At 44.1% G+C, this 19,138-nt stretch overlaps 1 protein-coding gene across 1 annotated transcript in view; it reads right to left on the bottom strand.

Moving 5' to 3' along the window:
* SNAP91 (synaptosome associated protein 91) overlaps window positions 1-17,782 on the bottom strand; it is a 174,233-nt gene extending 156,451 nt beyond the window's left edge. The window contains exons 1-2 of the mRNA XM_050950204.1: window positions 17,680-17,782; window positions 16,433-16,592 (exon numbers count right to left, since the gene is read on the bottom strand). Of these exons, the coding sequence (XP_050806161.1) occupies window positions 16,433-16,562 (130 nt within the window). The 5' untranslated portion in view covers window positions 16,563-16,592; window positions 17,680-17,782. The remainder of the gene's footprint in view (window positions 1-16,432; window positions 16,593-17,679) is intronic.
* Window positions 17,783-19,138: the final 1,356 nt, after the last annotated feature.

The raw sequence follows: 19,138 nt of genomic DNA, 5'->3' as shown, positions 1-19,138 counted from the left end.
CTTTCTGTAGTTCAGCATCTGGCCTTTTTATTTCTGAGCTATTGGTGCGACTCTGGCCCACACTTTAGCCTCAAATTCTGCTCTAACACGTACTGCAGACCAGTTCTAAAATATTGATTTCTAGTGTTTGTGACCATCTTTGATAAAGTTTGAGCCAGTTTACAGGGAGTATTTTGGTGTAAGCAACAGTTGCTGATACCATACTCACACTTAAATAAAAGCCACCCTGTCACCCAAACAAGTATTACCTGTATTACATGCACAATCTGAAGAGTTTACACCTATTCTATGGAAAGCTTAAATATTCTGATAATTAAGAGATAAAAAGGATAGTATTCCTTCCAAATGGATCAACACTTCTGTTAGGGGGCAAAAAGCCTCATGTGAAATGTAGCAATTAGGGAGTTCAGTCAGTCTGACAGTTTAAGTACAAAAGCCAACAACAGGTATTAGTCAAGTATTGTAAGTCTCAGACTTCATGCTACAGACTAGTCCCTTTTGGATAAGGCTTCCAGGTTTTCTGACCTAACCAGAAGGTACTTTGAGCTGACCTCTTGATGACAATCCATTATAGCTTCACTATGAGACACCCTGTTAATGTAGTGGCAACCCAGATGGTCTGTTTAGAAAGCAGTTCCGTTGACCAAGTTCCTTTAAGTTTCATGTCACTGCTGTAGTCACATTAACTTTAAATGTAGGAAGACTGTCTCCTACAACAGCAGCAAACCAACCCAATTCAATCTGCACTCCAGAGGATCCTAATTCTTGCTAATTATTATTAATAAATGAGATATACCTATCTCCTAGAACTGGAAGGGACCTTCAAAAGTCATCGAGTCCAGGCCCCCGTGCCTTCTCTAGCAGGACCAAAGTACTGATTTTTGCCCCAGATCCGTAAGTTACCCCCTCAAGGATTGGCAGGAAGAGAGCCAACAAGACATCCCAGTGCAATTCTACTCTCTTAAATGAACGGCTATGCATGTTATCTTGCAGTACACGTACCTGTTTATTCACTTCGTCAGATGCATCTGACGAAGTGAGTATTCACCCATGAAAGCTTATGCTCCAATACTTCTGTTAGTCTACAAGGTGCCACAGGACTCTGTCGCTTATTACAGATCCAGACTAACATGGCTACCACTCTGACACTTGACAAAAGAAATAGTTGCCACAGTGGTCTGTCTGCTGTAACCTGATATCAGACTTCAGGCTGCGGCTATGCTGATCTTTCAGAGGAAAGTTTACCATTCCAGACAGCATATGGATAAGCAGATAGTACTTATTACAGTAGACGTTCCAAATTCCATCTGATTTGGCTTATTTAATCAAACACCAGACCCAACACCTCTTGCAGTTTTTACCCTAGTTAATAGAGCTACAGATGCTATGAGCCTAAGTTTTGTTTAGTCTTCAGCTACAGTATTTATCCAAGTATCTTGCTGCAAAGCATTGCATTGACAAATTTTCTGGTCAGCTTTTAAGTTTGCGGCTTTTTGATTTCATTACATCTCTGCCTTTTGTTGTCGTATGATGGCATAGAGCAGGGGTTCTCAAACTGTGGGTCGGGACCCCAACGTGGGTCGTGATCTGGTTTTAATGGGGTCACCATGACTAGCGTTAGACTTGCTGGTGCTTGTGGCTGAAGCAAAAGCCCTGACTGGGGCCAAACCCGAAGCTTGAGAGCTTCAGCCCTGGGCAGCGGAGCTCAGGTTTTGGCTTCAGTCCTAGACAATGGAGATCAGGTTAGAGGCCACCAAACAGGGCTGTGGGGCTCAGGCTTCGGTCCCCCCTCCTGGGGTCGTGCGGTAATTTTTGTTGTCAGAAGGGGGTCGCAATGCAATGAAGCTTGAGAACCCCTGGCATAAAGAAAGAGGGTGACCAACTGACCTGTTGAATTTAATATCAAAGTGACATTGATATATATTTCACCTTTACACCATGTATGTTTTCAGCTTTCCATACTCTTCAGATTTTTGTAGAATGCATTTTTGAGCTGCAAGAGATTTGGCAGCTGGACAAAGTGCAGTTAGGACTACTGGTATGGAAGTTTAATTCAGTTTAAGCAGGATTTAAATCTGTTTAAGTGCATCTATATTAGGATTTTGCACTCATGACTGGAACTGATGCACATTTTTTAAACAGACAAACCCTTGGGTTCTGTTGGACTAAAGGATGGGGAACAAATCCCCATGCTGAAGGTCCAGCATGAAGACCTCTTCCCTCAAACATACAAATCATGGAACTTTTAGCTCAAGGGTCCCAGCTGAAACCTAGAGAGCGATATAGCATGAAGAAAAGCAGCCTCCAAGATACAAGACTCAAATCATGAAGGGCTGGTTTACATTAAGCCCATCACGTTGAAGAGTCTTCCACTGGGCTCTTACGGGTAACAATGGAGCTACTCCAATGTAGTGATAGCATCAACTGACTATATGGTATTAACCAGTGTATACATAGCCAATTACACCTCTACCTCGATATAACCCGGTCCTCAGGAGCCAAAACAAACAAACAAAAAAATAAATATATTTTTCTGCGTTATAGGTGAAACCGCATTGTCAAACTTGCTTTGATCCAGAGTATGCAGCCCTGCCCCTCACAGAACACCACTTTACCGCATTATATCGGGTTGCATTATATCAAGGTAGAGGTGTATATCTACAAAACACTACCAGTGTGTATTAGCCACAAACGATTCCAGTACAGTATCAGTGCGAGTGCCAAACCAAGGCTTACAAGGAGTCAAGGAAACCTGAAAACTATACATACTGCCACAGCTTCCTGGCCACAACTTTCTCAGTCTTTCCTAAAAAGGAGGAGACAAATTTGGCAACATTCCTGCCCTCCTCTCCTCGCCCTCTTCCCCCCCTCCCCCCAAGAGCTACCGTTTAAGGCAGGGTAGGCAACCTATGGCACACTTACTGAAGGCGGCACGCGAGCTGATTTTCAGTGGCACTCACATTGCCTGGGTCCTGGCCACTGGTCTAGGGGGCTCCGAATTTTAATTTAATATGAAGCTTCTTAAACATTTTAAGAACCTTATTTACATACATTTAGTTATATATTTAGACTTATAGAAAGAGACCTTCTAAAAACATTAAAATGTATTACTGGCACATGAAACCTTAAATTAGAGTGAATAAATGAAGACTCGGCACACCACTTCTGAAAGGTTGCCAACCCCTGCTTTAAGGTATCCTCAAGAGATGTTAGCATTGCTCTTCTGAAGGGGAGACACTGTTGGTGTCTGATGTTTCAAACGTCTCCAGAACTGGGGGGGAGGGGTGGGGGAGACTTCCCCCTCCTCCCCCCCAAAAAAATCCAAACAAAGCTGACTTTGCATTTGTTCCTCTCCTAATCACACCAGCCTACAATCCACAAACCTTTATCCACAATATAAATGAAGTAAATTAAGGACTCAATGGCAAGAAACTCTTTACTCTGTAGCAGAGTTGAGACACCTTGATTGAGTTCCTGCCAGGCTGTTTGTCACCTAAAATAGTTCCATGGATCAGACTATGGGGAAGGAGGCATAAGATAGGAAGGAGAAAAAAAAAAAAAAAAAAAAAAAAGTCCCTAGCCTCCAGTACAATCCCAGCACAAGATTGAACTTTGCAATTAAAACACACTTTTAAATCAGCACATATTTTAGAGCTATGTGAAGCCACTAAAAGGAAATTGTGAGAAGATACAAGTGTCAGCAATACAGACATCTGTCTCCTTTACATCAAATGCAGACACCATTGCTCAGTTATAAGCCCAGTGCTTAAAATATCAGCTCCCAGTAAAAGAGCTAGCTGAAGCTTTACTTGAACTGGAAACCAGATTATGTTTAGTGTGCACATCACAGCAGAAAAGGCCTGTGTCAGTCCCCTATCAGCACCAGGCAATTCAGGTGCACCCACAATGATTCACTGAAGGCATATGGTAGTTTCAAACACATTACAAATGAGGATGTCAGGCTTCAGACCAGTCAGCCTCCAATGTCTTCCAAGTGTTAGGCTTCAATGTCAGCTCAAGCGGCTTGCCCATCTGCTCTGTATGCCATAGTCCATGCCAGCCCACCAGCTTTATAAGTTTGATCAAGTAGGTGGTCTCATGAGTTGGAGATGTATCACGGCTTCCAACTTCACCCGCCTCAATGTAGTGCAGGTTCTAATACTGGCAGGAAACCAGGCTCTCTGGAAATGGGTGATCTGAAGTGTGCACTCTATGCTCCACAAGCAGGAGAATTAATGAAATGAATGAAGCTTAACCTCAGCAAGACTGGTGATGCTGATGTGGAGGATTCCCAGGAACTCAATACCAGCCCAAAGTCGAGACAGTCTTCACCCTCAAATTCCTTTTGGCCTTCAGATGGTAAATAAGCACCCTTTGAGGTCCAGCTGGCCAAAAGACAGATTGTGAAATATGGACTTTGCCGCACATTTGCAACTCCCAGGCTTGATTGTTGCCATTCACCATACCTCTGAAGATGCCAACCCTAAAAAGTCTTCTGTGTGTTTAGCTTACTGAATTAGTAATACTTCACAAGGCACGCCATTCCGCTGCTTTATCTTCATCTACTAGCTACCCGTCAAGTACCCAGTCAAGTTGGATATATCAGTCCTTTTCTTCAATGCCATAAATGGCATTGCCTCCAGCTACTAGGGAAAAAAGTCTCCCAGTGACTACAACCTCCTACAACAGCTAAATTCACTCTTAGAGGAAAGTGTTAGCCTTAAGCATAAGACTTGTGAGCACAAGAGAGATGGTTCTTGGCAGCTGATGAGGAATTGTTAACTCATTCCTATAAAGTACAGAATGACCACAAAACCCACTGTCTTCAAAACCAGATGCAAAACTCAAATGAAAAGACTAACAAAAATCCAAGCAACAAGTGTAACTTCCGTTGTAATGTACTCACACCGTAACGATAAACATGCTGTAAAATAGTGATCAAGCTCATTTGCTGAGGATCCAATAGGACCATGAGTTTGCAGGCTTTCAAAACAAGGAAGTGTAGCCCCTCAATATAAGGACTGATACTGCCTCTGCCAAGTCTTGTTTGCTACCTAACAATTACCAGCATCTTCCATGTCTTTGCCTGGTTTAGTTTCAGCCATCAAGCCCTCATCCAAGCCCAGTATTGGCCAGACAGTAGGAAAAGCTAAGCAACCACACTGTCTGGGTCTGATGAAAAAAATTCAGAGTGGGATATCACCAGCCATTTCACACTCCCCTATTGATCTCATCCACATTCCCAATTCCGTGTGGCATTCAAATCCCAGAGCAACCCAGCAGACTGAAGAACTGCAGAGTAACATATGGGATTACTCTTGAAGGTTGATGGTGCCTCCTAAAGTGATTACTAAGTTTTCTTCTATCATGGGAACTAAAACAGAACAAGTCAGATTCCTCCAGCTCTGTCAGGATGGGAGCTTGAACCATCCAGTCTAGATAAGTGTACACCTACGTGCCTTGACACTGAGGTAGTCACCAGCCATTGCCAAGCACTTGAACACAGATACTTTTCGTGCTATAGAAAAGCCCTGGGGAAGGAATTTTCTGGTACTGACTGTTGCCTACATAAGAAAGTAGGTACTTTTGATAAGTTTCTGAAAATGAAATTTGAAGATAGGCATTAAAAATAAATCAAGTTCCAAACCAGAGTTAAGTGGTAAGAATAGGAATGACAGCAAACATGTGGGATTTGAATTTTCAGTTCCTCATGCCATTTTAGCTTCCAAAACTCCACAGGGGGATTGATGTTCCCTCTACATTTATGAGAAAGTATCATACACCAGAAACTTCTTTTCTGTTGCCCCCACCCTTAACCAGGAATCTACCTCAGCTCTCCTCAGTGCCTTATGCAAGGAATCCCCGAAAAGAAACAGGGGGAAGAGGGAATTAAGAGATAGCATGAATGGAACTGCTTTGCAAATACAAAGTGAATAAAATGCTAATTCAACCTCCTGTTACAAAAAAATAAAGGTATGAAATGTTCCCCAAAAGAACAGAAGAGAAGTCAAACAAGTATATGCTGTTGCAAGACTCTCTGGCAATACCACAGGTCTGAGGCTGGGCAGTGGATGTTTTAGTGGCCCAAAAAGTGCTTCTCTCTCCCCCTCTACCTTCTGTCAAAGAGGTGGAGGTATCTTGAAAGGAGGAGGAGGTAAAAGCAATCAAGTGAAGGGTTTAACAATATAGCATTCATTCTCGTGTTATTTTCTCTGCATCCAGGAGGAGCGAGTCTCAGATCTTCCAACGGATATGGAGTCCTTCATTTAAGACTAGCATGTATTTACAGGGAAGATATCTTCCCTTCCAAAGGAAGTTCTTCCACCCATCTCTGAGCCTCATCCAAGAAGACAGAAAACTTCATCAGGAATAGTATATGCCACCCATTCAGCAGAGAAATCAGAGGCATTGTATGGACATGAAAGAAGCATGCCTGGATATTGTATGTCCCTCAGACAGTTGCTTTCACCTTCTAATGCACCCAAAATCAGAAGGAAGTGCTTTGTAGATGTAATTAGCTAATGCTGACCTATTCCACTATGCAGGTTCCTTCCACTTGTCAAAGCTCCCTCATAGCCTTTAAGTATAGGCCAAAGTGAGGTAGGCTTCCTGGAGATTGGTGAGCAAGTTTTGCACCAAGAAATCAGGACAATCTCTTTTTAAATAGGAAGACAGCTAACAACTGCTGCTACCTGGAATCTAGAAGAACTATGATGGCAATCTAGTCTGGCATGAGATTGATTTAGTCCACTAATATAAGGAGTAGTCCCAATATCCATCAATTACTTCCTCCTGCCAGTTGGCATCACTCCTGTTTTTCCCCCTCAACAGGCCAAGCAAACTAGTTCTGGGCCAAGCACTAGGAAAAACAAGACAATCATATCACCTGGACCTGTTGGAAAAGGAAAACAAGCCAAGTTTCATCAGCATGCTAATGTTACTATGACCCTTAATGCCTCAGTCTCCCTAACACCCTAATACACAGGTTGAGCAGGAGAAGAAACGGAACTCTGTTTGATCCTATGAGGAGTCTCTAGTTAATACGCAGCTCCCAAGATAGCTTTCAAAGAAAGGGTCACTGAGCAGCCACACATGTAGAATCTAGGAGGTATCCACAACACCTTGCAATCCACTATCTGTGCTTTAGAGATACATTTGAACAGTTTCCAAATTTCAATACTTGGATGCTGCTGGCAGGGCATTCTCAGTGAAGGAACCTCAACTTATTTGCTTCCCTGTTGTTCCCAGACAGCCCATGATTGCTTGCCTCTGAACACATAAAGCCTTTGTTTGACTGAGTTTTGTTCACTTTCTGTGGAACTAGTTAATTGACTTATGTTAATGGACTATACTCAAACCAAATATTTAGAACATTATTATTTACCCATCACTATATTAAGGATATACTTAAACAGGAAAGGAAAAAGTAATATTATTTTACACTTGACCTTCGTCTGCCAGCATCCTTGAGGTAAGCAAACAAGCTAGCACTACACCCTTCCCTTTAAGCTGCATGCATCGGTGGCCATACAGCAATCTACCATGTATCTCATGTGGCTAGGAGTGTGTTGACACTCTGTTCCATGACCTGCCAGAGCCCACAGCAGTTTCTCTCTGTACCCTGGACAAAAGGGAGGAGGGGGTAAGGAGCATGTGCTCTGGAGGGAGCACAGCCAGCCTCCAGGTCCTAATCTACCTCCTGCTGGAACCTGCAGCAGTTCTTCTTGGTGTTGTGGGAAGCCTCAAGCCAGCAGGAAGGAGAGGCAGGGTCCAAGGACTCATTTAGGTAGAATGGGGAAGCTGTACACAGTCCAGAATGCACAGAGCTTGCTGTGGAGAGGCTGGTCCCCACTGTTGCAGCAGCATCCAGGGACTGGAAGTGCTGAAGTGAGCCTCCCCATAATAGCTGCTGCAGCTCCCTGCTGGGCCAGGAGAGCCTGTGCCATCACTAGGTCACGAGTGCCCAGTCTGTGTGCTCCTGTCTACTCTGGGCTGGCAACTCCCTCTCCAGGGACTTCGGGGGGGGGGGGAGGAGAGAAGGGAAGCAGGGCTGGCTGTGGGGCAGAGAGGGGAAGACCCTGAGATCCCTTCCCCCAAGGAAACCTCAAAGCAGCAGGAAGGGGGACAAGTGCTCAGTAGAGTTTGTAGCTGGCTCAGAACAACAAAAAAAAGTTTAGAAGGAACACCGACACTCTATATGATAACCAGGTCTTTATTTTTTGATTTTTTTGTTTTTTTTAATACGATTGGTATTAGGTTGGTCTGTCATTACCTTTAATCATCTCTTAAATAAGGAATTCTCGAGACTCAGCAGTTAGTCAGAAAAGTTCCATATCAAGTTATGGCTAATGCATAACCAAATCTTTGTTTTAAATAATTTGGCATCTTGCCATCCTCCTGGCAAGAGGAGTTAGTCTCCACTATCAAAAGGCTCAAAGTTTTGCCCCAGCTTCCACCACCTATGAGGAACAGAGTCTTCTCTCACAAGCAGCAGCTTGCAGGTCCACCAGCAAATCCAAGACTTGTATATACAAGTCTGACAAACTCCAGCAGGGAGGACAGAAGGCTTCTCATCTCATTGAGACTGCTCACACAGAAACCACCAAACGCAAAAAAAAATCCAGCCCTGTATATAAAAAGATTATGGAAGACAACTCTCTACAAAACATTCTGATGGGTTACCAGTGGAACCATGTTACCAGGCTACTCACAGACAACAGTGCTATTGGTCTGTATACAGACAAAAGGACATGCAGCAGGGAGAGACCGGGAGAATTAGAACTCATTGCAGCTATGACGAAGAAGAAAAAAAAACCCACTATATGGCAATTGACCTCCATCTCTGATACCCTTCTTCCTTCCCAGTTCTGATCATTTGTATGCCAAGATGACCTGAATATACTACTTTCATATCTTATGTAGAAAAGTATGAAAAACCCATTCACCAACAAAGGACATACATTTTTCCTTGGTAATAGGTACAGCTTAAAGCCACTGATTTCTGCAGATGTCAATCTCACTTTATAGAAATTCTAGTCCTTATGGCTGTGAAAATAATCTGCCAGACATGAACCAGAGGGCAAGCCAATGAAGTGTTGTCTCCTACTACTTCTATCTTCCTGCAGGCTAAGGAAGGCATGTTAGGGCTACCAGAGGAAGCAGTGAGTACTAGTAGACACTTGAACAGGCTGGGAAAGGATATTTTTGGTTTTGGTGAAGGGGTAGAATTTAGAAGACTAGTGTTATGAATTTAAAACCATGATGGGAAAAATAACCCCTTTGCCTTATAAGGCAGCAACTGATGGAGAGGAACTTCAGTTTTTCCAGAAGCTATAGAATGAATCTTACAGAAGGAGACTGCGTGTCTTCTTGTTTCAGATATGCATTAAAGACTTCTAAAGCTAGAGCCCATAAGCAGGTAGGTAGTAACAGTAGCTTCCCCAGCACCAAAGTCTACGGGTGCATCTACACTTGCAAGACAATGTGGATTAAGGTAGGGTGTGAATTTAAAGAATAGCTATTCCTGAATAACCTCATATTTAGACAAGCCCTAGAAAGGGCAGTACTTATCAGCATGGTGATCTATTTCATATTACGTTTTGGCTAGTAGGTGTATGAATATTTTAGCGCTAGGGCCACTCCGCTACTAAACAATAGTAGGCCGTCCATTAAGCAGTGGTAAGTGAACAAAAATGCTATGCAAATGCGAACTATGGTTGCCTCCAAATCTCTTCCCTTACTTGTAACCAACACATGGATTAAACTGAACTACTTATTGCCTTTTACAATCTTTATTTATAAGCCATACTTAAAATATAAACACATGGAACATTTTTTACCTCATCAACCCTTTAAGTCAGAGAGAGGGGGCGCGAGTAGTAACCACGCCTCTCTACGCTTATGTCTGTTTTTACTCCTCCCACAGTAGTCAGCACAGTGTGGCCCAATGGCTAGGGTCCATATACTGCCTCTCCCCAAATGGGGTAATGCAGCCTAGTGGCCAGAGTCCATGCAATGTGCCCCTAGGGCAGTGTGGCCCAATGTCCAGATTTCACCTAATTCCCCCTCCCTTAGTGAGATGTGCAGTCTAGCGGCCGGAGTCTACGCTACCCCTTTGGAGGAAAAACAGGGGATCAGGTAACTGGGGGCTGTTGCAAGGGGCGGCAGCCCCGATAGGGGGTCCTGGGCCCATCCAACTCCACCAGGCCCTGACCCAGGGTGCTGCCAGTGGCGGAACAGTCAGGGGGAAATCCTCCAGAAATACGCTGACCTCATCATCATGGTGGGAGTTATCACTCCCCTACCTTCCCTGGGTCACTTCCTACCAGTTCTCCAGCAGCAGTAGTCCATATGGCATCAGGGTCTCCAGGTTCCCCAGCACCAGACACTCCCTGGGGTTCCAATAGCTGCAGGCCTCTGGTCCAGGTTTCTGGCTCTTCAGCCCTCGTAGATAAGGGCTGGAGCCTCTGCCGAGCATCCTTCCTCCTCAGCAGCCAGTCCTGACTGAGCAGCTCTGCAGGCTTTCATACCTGACTTCCAGTTGGAGCATGCCCAGCAGAGCCTCAGGGACAGGGCTCCCTCTGCTAGGAGAGAAGGGTTAACCCCCTCAGTATCAGTGCGGGGCCAACCTGCCCCATTACAAGACATTTAAAAATATTAGCGTAAGTATTAAATCTAAGAAACAGATTATATATTACACACAGGCACATTTTATTGTAGTCTTACACAGTTACAGAAAAGCCACTTTCACACAAGACAGCAAATTTAGTCGCTAGCCTTGACATTCCACTAACTTTCCAGACTTAATTCAGCCCTCACAACTTTAGCTAGTGGTTCTTAACTTGTGGCCCAATCAGCACAGAGCTGCGGCCCACATTACATCCCCAGGGCCATAGAGGTAGTATTGGATGTGGCCCACATAAGACATTTGTAGACCACGTATGTGGCCTACAATGGTAAATAGGTTGAGAACCACTGAGCTAGGCAGACTTCACCAAGGTGCTTTCAAACTAACCAGTTCATTTCCAGAAACTGGAAAGGGTGACCTGTATCACGTACATTTAGTACTTGCTCTCCAAGAGAGGAAAGATTTCATTTGCTCTAGGTACAGAGTACTTCCACTCAACTGCTTATGTCAATTGAGCTAAGGGAGGGCAACAAGTCAAAAAGAGCAACTCCATCCTTTGGTCATTCTTTCAGCAGATTGTTGGACTCCCCTTTTCACCTCTACAGGACTCCAGGCTTCACTGCTCTTTTCCCTTTATACCTTTCCCTTGACGATTTCATCTACTCACGTGGCTTTAAAGTACCATCTTTACACAAATGACTTTCAGCTCCTTGCCTGTCTCCTCCATCTAACCCATTCTCTGTTGGAGATCTGAACATCTCACTAACTTATAGTCAACATGGCTAAAACTGAAATCCTCATCTTCCCTCCAAAGTCACTATCCCAGTTGACATTGCTACCCTTCTCCCTGATATTCAAGGCTGTAACAGCTACCATTTGTTTCTCCCCCCTCATTTGCCACATACTTTCAGACAGCGATCAAGTCTTGACATTTTAAGATCTGATCTTTTAGACCAGCCAGCCAGGATTTTCATCCAGACTCCCATTTTGACTACTGCAGCCTCCTCCTCTCCAGTTTCCCCAATATCCACTTCACTGCTTGAGTCTACTCAAAATGCAGCTAATCATCTTACTGGCCAATCAGACTGAACAAATAATCCACTGTGAATCCTTCCACCTGGCTGCCCTTTTTTATTGCATCACAATAAAGTTTTTTTTGTTATGTTTAAGGCTTTCCCTATAGACCTGCTCTTAAAATTTAGCGCATTGCTCCCTGTCACCTCTTCAGCTGCAATACCAGGCTCAAGCACTTATTTGTCCTCTTCTTCCGCAGAGGACTCTCACTTGCCTCTACATCACCCCTCCTCAAGCATGGAATGTTCTTCATGAACAAGTTCATTAAAGCCACTGGTAATCTACTCCTTGAAATCTCTCCTCCAGACCCTTTCTACCTTGAGGTCCATTTGAATTTGCCATTTTGCTAAGAATTAGATTACTCAGAACCTTCGAGTTACGCATCACCATATAACAATGTTCCTCTATCACTACTTCCTTTGTCATCCTCCAGTAGAAAATATATCTGGTCTTAAAATTAGAATGAACTGAGGCATGGATCGTGTTTGTACAGCATTTGGCATAATGGAGCCACAATCCTATTTGGGGTTTCTGGGCATTACCAAATACAATTGCTTGCATCAGCCTAGTTTGCCGTTCTAGAACTCCCTTTCTCCTTCCCAAAAAAAACCCAGAAGCCCGCAAGAGGTATTCTGAGGAATTTCTGCAACAATGCCCAAAGTTGTTTCTACAGTTGTCCAACGTTTGTTGAATTCCACTATTTAATATAATTATATAGGTCTCATCTGCAGCCCCCTTAAATTCCAAGTGTCTAAGCGTCATATAATGGGGGACTCTATCCTGGGCAGCAGTGACTCTGAAAAAGATTTGGGTGTTGTGGTGGACAGTCAGCTGAACATGAGCTCCCAATGTAATGCTGTAGCCTCAAGGGCTAATGCGATCCTGGCATGCATAAACAGGGGAATCTTGAGTAGAAGCAGAGAAATTACTTTACCTCTATTTGGCACTGGTTCAACCACTGTTGGAATACTGAGTCCTGTTCAGGTGCCCATAATTCAAGAAAAATGTTGATAAAATGGAGATGGTATAGACAAGAGCTTGAGAATGATTAATGTATAATGACAGACTCGAGGAGTTAAATCTATTTAGCTTAAAGAGAAGCTTTAGGGGTGACTTGATTACAGCTAATGTAAGTAAATGAGGAACAAATATTTGATAATGAGCTCTTCAGTTTAGAAACGCTAATGTTAGTGTGCTGTAGAACTGTAAGCTGTGACTCGTATCATGGAAGCATATCTACCCTAAAGCTTTGCACTGCTCTAACCACAAGAGTCTAAAAATCCATACACAACATAGACATAGCCTTAGCACGGCAGCTTTGCACTACCACAGACAAATAAAAAATGCCTAAACTCCTTTAATTTTCCCACCACTTGCTTCCACCACCACCTTTAAATGATTACATAACATAGTACTCTGGCAAGATACTAGGTAGACAGACATTACTGGATATGAGAGCCCTCTATTTACAGAGCACCTAAAACATAGGCAGTCTGCTATATATAATCCTGTCAGTCTAAGCTTTTTCCTGTAGCTACTATGTTCATGGATACCAAGGATTGCCTCTATCTGTCCTTACCTGGAGGTGGCACTGTAGGAAGAATATTGCAGATCAGCCTCTAAACTCATTCAATCTCCAACCTAACTCCTAATAAGGGCACCAAAAAGAGTGGTGGGCTTTGTGATATGATTCATGATAACTAAGAACTGAAACCACTACCACAAAATAAATTACCTACAGAACACAGAACAACTGTGCTGAAAACTTACTACTGAAAGTAGGCTGGGCCACATTCAAACCAGTGACCTAGAAATAAAATACTCCATGTCACATTACCATTCCCTCCATAACCAAACCCCCCACCTCCTGTCCACTTTCCACCTTTCTTTTTACTTCAAAACGTAGAAGTAGTCATCTCTCCTAGTTTATAGAATTTTCCTCTACTTGGTCCACTCACCTCATGTCTGTCCTTCAGCCTTTTATTCTCTCTACAAACAGGAAGTATTGCTCCACCTACCACCATTCGAAATACCTTTTCCACATGAATATTCAATTGGTTATTTGATTCTTTGAATGTCATCTATCCCATGCACCTTCTAACATACTCTAACATTAAAACAAAACAAAAAACCCACCTGTTTCCCCTTCATGCTTAATCTGAAATTTTGACTTTGTTATTCCTCACTCTAAATATACAAACATTATCCTTAAGTACAATTATATTATTAGAATAACTACACAAGGCACCTTAATATTGATTTATCTGCTTTAGGAACAATAAATTATATCTCTATCTATCTTCTACTTTTTACTCCTGTTAGCTCTTCAGAGCCAACAATATGGAAGAGTGATCCAATTCTATTCCTGTTCACAACTGAACAGAGTTGGTTAAAACCCATGTTAAATTTAAATTTTGCTCTGTGCCAAAACTAAACTTAAGTTAAATACAAATCCTAGAACTCACCATAGATATGGAGTGTCAATTCTATTGAGGGGGGAAATAGACCGTAATTGATTAATTCTGTGTATTAGGGTATGAATTCAGAGTACATACTCCTAAGGATCAGACCAAAACTCACTGACATGCCGTACTCTCATTGATAAAAGATTAGAGGCAGAATAAGGTCTTTATGCAGCAACTAGAAGTTTACTAGTTACTGAAGTTCTTTGTCACTTTCTCATTCACTGAGAATATGTTCATCTTTAGGACCAATGCTTTTTCTGTTCTTCCACTTCATCTTTCATTTCTCTGAATTTCTGAATCTCTTCCCATCCTCATCTCCCACCCGCTTTTCCCCAATTCCAGCTGTGGGATTCAGTCTTTTCCCCATCCCATCTGCTAAAGAAATCAGTAGTTAAATAGTTAATACTGGTATTTAAACATCAGTAGGATTTACAGTTCATACTCTACTGATATTAATAGGATCCGGGGGAAAACAGAGTTCAGGCTTAAAACAAAGCTTGTGGGAGTTGTGAAGGCTCAAGATAGCACTGAATCAGTTTACACCTGCTTCACATACACCTCTACCTCAATATAACACTGGCCCCGGGAGCCAAAAAAATAAAATCTTACCATGTTACAGGTGAAAGCACGTTATATTGAACTTGATTTAGTCCATCGGAGTGCACAGCCCCATCCCAGAGCACTGCTTTACCGTATTACATCCGAATTTGTGTTATCGGGTGGTGTTATATCGGGGTAGAGGTGTATGTGATGTTAACCTTCTAATCATGAAGGCAAGAAATTTAAGACAAATTAAAATCTCAGATTCCATTGAACCAGAATAGGTTATGTGAACCACATATAGTCAAATGGCCTAGATATGGCTCACAGCTGGCTCTCTTGGTTGTGAGAAAGTGTGATGCTTTATGTCACTAACCAAGATAGTTTACTTGTATTTACATACCTAGACTAACCAGTTGCAACATGTACTAATGCTTGTCTAACCCACTAAGCAAGAATCATTGTCAGTTATGATTTTTTAAACAAATAAGTACTCGGATAAAAAGGCAACACAACTTAAGTAGATCTAACACCTAGAACAAATTATGAGTCTTCTATCCTTATGTGTTCAAGTAGACCTGGAAAAATGTACCAGTTCCAAGTGTAGGGTTTTCACAGTGATTATAGGTACAAAGAATATCTGAAATAAGCACTAGGCGAAACACAATCAGAAGTTATTCTTCCTTTCTAATAGCAAGAATATAATATAATTCTATTAAAAAGTATTTCAACAAAACTGGACTAATGTTAGTATTAAATATACAAATATTGCTTTAAAGAGACACAGTTATGATCTAATATTTCCAGATACAGATTAACAAGATGTTTCTTACGGTTTAGTTGTAGTTCCCAAAACTAAAAAAAAAAAGTTCATTTTTAGCATATTTTTTTAAAAAAATGCATCAAGACATTGGGATGCAAACATACTTTTCTGCCCCAAAGCTATCTACAGCTTCCAAGCAAACCTGGCTCAACACCGCATGATTAAATTCTGCCCACTTCTCTCAAAGTCAGAAGTGAAACCACACTGGATCAGAGAAAGTGAGATTGCCAAAACAAGCAGAACATTACAGAGATGTTACTGTTTTTCAGTGATGCAGTGACCTCATTCACTAGTCTTGGTTTCATCCTAATAAATTTCTATATGTCCAAGACAGACTGTAAATCTCTAATATGTGCAATAGCAAAACCACCAGTCTTCTTCCCCAAAACACTGTGGGAGTCACCATCAGATATGAAGATGAGGCAGTTGCCTTCTTCTGGCAATTGGGTCCCTCAACACAAGAGCCTTAGACTCTCTTATTCAAGGAACATCTTGACTTAGTACAAAGGTGGACTCAAAGGTGATCATCTTATGACCACATACATCAATACTCTAGCCCGAGATTCAGTATCCATGTCAAAATCTAACCTAATCATGACTAAAGTGATAAGTAGTGAGAGGTACCAGACCCACCTTTCACAGGCTCTAGTCTTTAATATACACACTAAAATGCTTTTCTGGAACTGATGCTAGAGGTCAAAGAGAGAGAAAATGGCTGAGGGAACAATATTATGGGAGCACAGAAGATAAGCAATAATACAACCCATCCCCCTTCAGGGTTTCTCATAAGCCTTATGACTTAAAGGGTTGATAACAGCAAGTACTGTTGTCAGAAATTCTAAGGGCCACGTAGGCTGCCTTCTTAGCCCAGAGCATGTAATGCTTATATGAAGAGATGCTTACAGTCCAGGTGTTTTTTCTTGGGCCCCATCACTTCATGTGTGGTTGCTTTGCAGACGGCTCTGGCTACAGCTGATCCTGTAACGCTGTACTGAGCAGCTGCGATGCGATCTGTCAGCGTCTGACCCGACATCTTCGACTAATGTTAGTGCTGCTGCCTCTTCTGCAAGCGGGGAAACACAAGGGAGAAAGGGGATGTTCAAGGTTTAACGACTGAGGGAGGGAGACCCTGTCCTTCCAGCAGCTAGGCCCTTTCCAGCAGGGACAATCCTTCCTTCTTTCTCCCACCCCGTTGTGTAAGCGTTACCAGAGAAGCTGCCCAGGGCAAGACGGGGTATTTTAGACACTGCAGAAGAAAAGCCAGCACACACATAACGCGTCCGTCCCCTCCCCACCCCACCTCTAACCTGCGCGCCTAGCTCGACACCATCGCGGCGAACAGCTGCTGCCGAGCGGAACCCACCTTCCTCTCCGCCGTCAGCCCCACTGAACTGGAGAAGGGGGGGAACCTGCCCCCCCCAGGCTCCTGACAGCCCCGCGAGCCCCAGGGAATGAATTAAATACCCAGGCGGAGCCGCTGCTCGCTGCTACTGCAGCAAACGGGAGCGTCCATCGCCTCCTTCCCCGCGTCTCTCTGGTGGGAGATTATCACATCATTGCGCCATGTTATGCCCTCCCCGCGCCTCTCCCCAGCCCGCTCCCCCTTTATCGCTCCGGGAGGCAAGGGGAGGCCGCCCGTCTGAAACAGACACCAGCCGCCCCTCCCCGCGTCCACCCGGCCCGGCCAAGACACCCATCCCCCTTCTCTCCAATGCGCCTCACCGGGCCTCGCCCACCCGCCACCTCCAGGACCCCTGCAGCGCAGGACACCCCCACGCCCAACAGGGATGTTGCGGCTGCAGCGCGCTGACCCAGCCGCGGGCAGCAGCAGCAGACCTGTCACCGCGTCCTTCTCTGCTCTCCTCCTCCCCGCAGCGCTCCCGCTCCCGCTGCCGCTCCCGGGGAGGGCGCCCGCTCCTCCCGCCGCGGCGCCGAGCCCCCTCCCCCGCGGAGCGCAGGGCTGGGGTGGGTCGGGACGAGGCTCCAGACCCCAGGTGCTGGGCGGCCCCGCCCGCCTGCCCGCAGCGCACGGCCGGGGAAACGCCGGAGCTCCTGCGCCCAGGGGCCGCCGCTATTTCCAGCCTAATCCCCCGGCGCTGCCGCCACAGGGATGGATGGATGGATGTACCAGCCCGATGCGCCGCGCTCACCCTCCTGCTCCTCCTGGCCCCTCCTCAGGTTTGTGGCTCGGCGGAGTCAGGTGACCCGGCGCGGACAAACCGGGACGTGCGGTCCGCTAGGTGCCGTAGGGAGAGCCCCCCGCGCCGCGCTCTTAAAGGGGACACCCCGCAGCCTGCACCGCCAGCGCCCGGCCTGCGGCCCCCGCCCCCAAGGTGAGCTACCAGGCAGGCACAGTCCCTCCGCCGGCCCTCAGGGCAGCTCAGCTTCAATTCCCCTCGGCTGCCTGGTTTTCTCTCCGTTTTTTCCCCTTGTTTCTTGCACCGTCTTCTCTTATTTCCCTCGGCTCCCTCCTTTGCCTCTTTCATCGTCTCTCTGGCTCTCTCGCCCTTTAAATGGGGGTGGGGTATTTTTCAATTTGGGACGTTTCATTGTCAGTTTGCAAGACAATTAGCATTTGAAAATAATGTTGAAATACATTAGAATTCCAGGCCCCTTTGAGAATGGTCAGGGCATATTTGTTTCTCTGACTCCCTCCTCCCACACAAGAGTTTTTAAACTGCCGATATTTAGACTGACAATTTAAGCCCCTTACAGCTGATATACAGTTACCATAAGAACTGTACTGCCATACTGGATCAGACCAATTTCTATCTAGCCAGTATCCTGTCTTCAGATAGTGGCCAGTGCCAGATGCTTCAGAGGATGTGAACAGAACAGAGCAATTTTGAACAATGCACCACCCTTTGTTCTCCAGTCCCAGCTTTTGGAAGTTAGAGGGGGTTGCATGGCATTGCATCCCTGACCATCTTAAGTCCATCAATGGGCTATTAGCTATCTTCCCTAATTTTTTTTAACTCAATTATACTCTTGGCCTTCACAACATCCGCTGGCAATGAGTTCCAGGGTTTGACTGTGTGTTGTGCGATGAAGTACTTCCTTATGTTTGTTTTAAACCTGCTGCCTATTTTTCATCAGGTAACCCCTGGTTCTTGTGTTATGTGAACATGTACATAACACTTACTTATTCACTTTCTCCATTCACAATTTTATAGACTTATATCAGCTCCACTCTTCTTCATCTCATTTCGAAAATGAGCAGTTCCAATCTTTTTAATCTCTCCTTTTATGGAAGCTGTTTCATCCCCCAATCATTTTCATGGCCCTTTGTACTTTTTCTGATTCTAATATATCTTTTTTGAGATGAGGCAAACAGAACTGCATGCAGCATTCAAGGTGTGTCATACCTTGGATTTATACCATGATGTTATGATATTTTCTGTTTTATTATCTATCCTTTAATGGTTCCTAACATTGTTAGCTTTTTTTTTGACTGCTGATGAATCCACAATGACTTCAAGATCTCTTTCTTGAGTGATAACAGCTAATTTAGACCCCATCATTTTGTATGTATAAATTGGGATTATTTTTTCTACTGTGTATTTCTTTGTACTTATCAACATGGCAGTTATACTGCAGAGGATCCTCTTT

This window comes from Gopherus flavomarginatus, chromosome 4, assembly GCF_025201925.1.
Source record: "Gopherus flavomarginatus isolate rGopFla2 chromosome 4, rGopFla2.mat.asm, whole genome shotgun sequence".
NCBI classification, from domain to species: Eukaryota; Metazoa; Chordata; order Testudines; family Testudinidae; genus Gopherus; species Gopherus flavomarginatus.
This window is presented reverse-complemented; position numbering and strand designations above follow the sequence as displayed.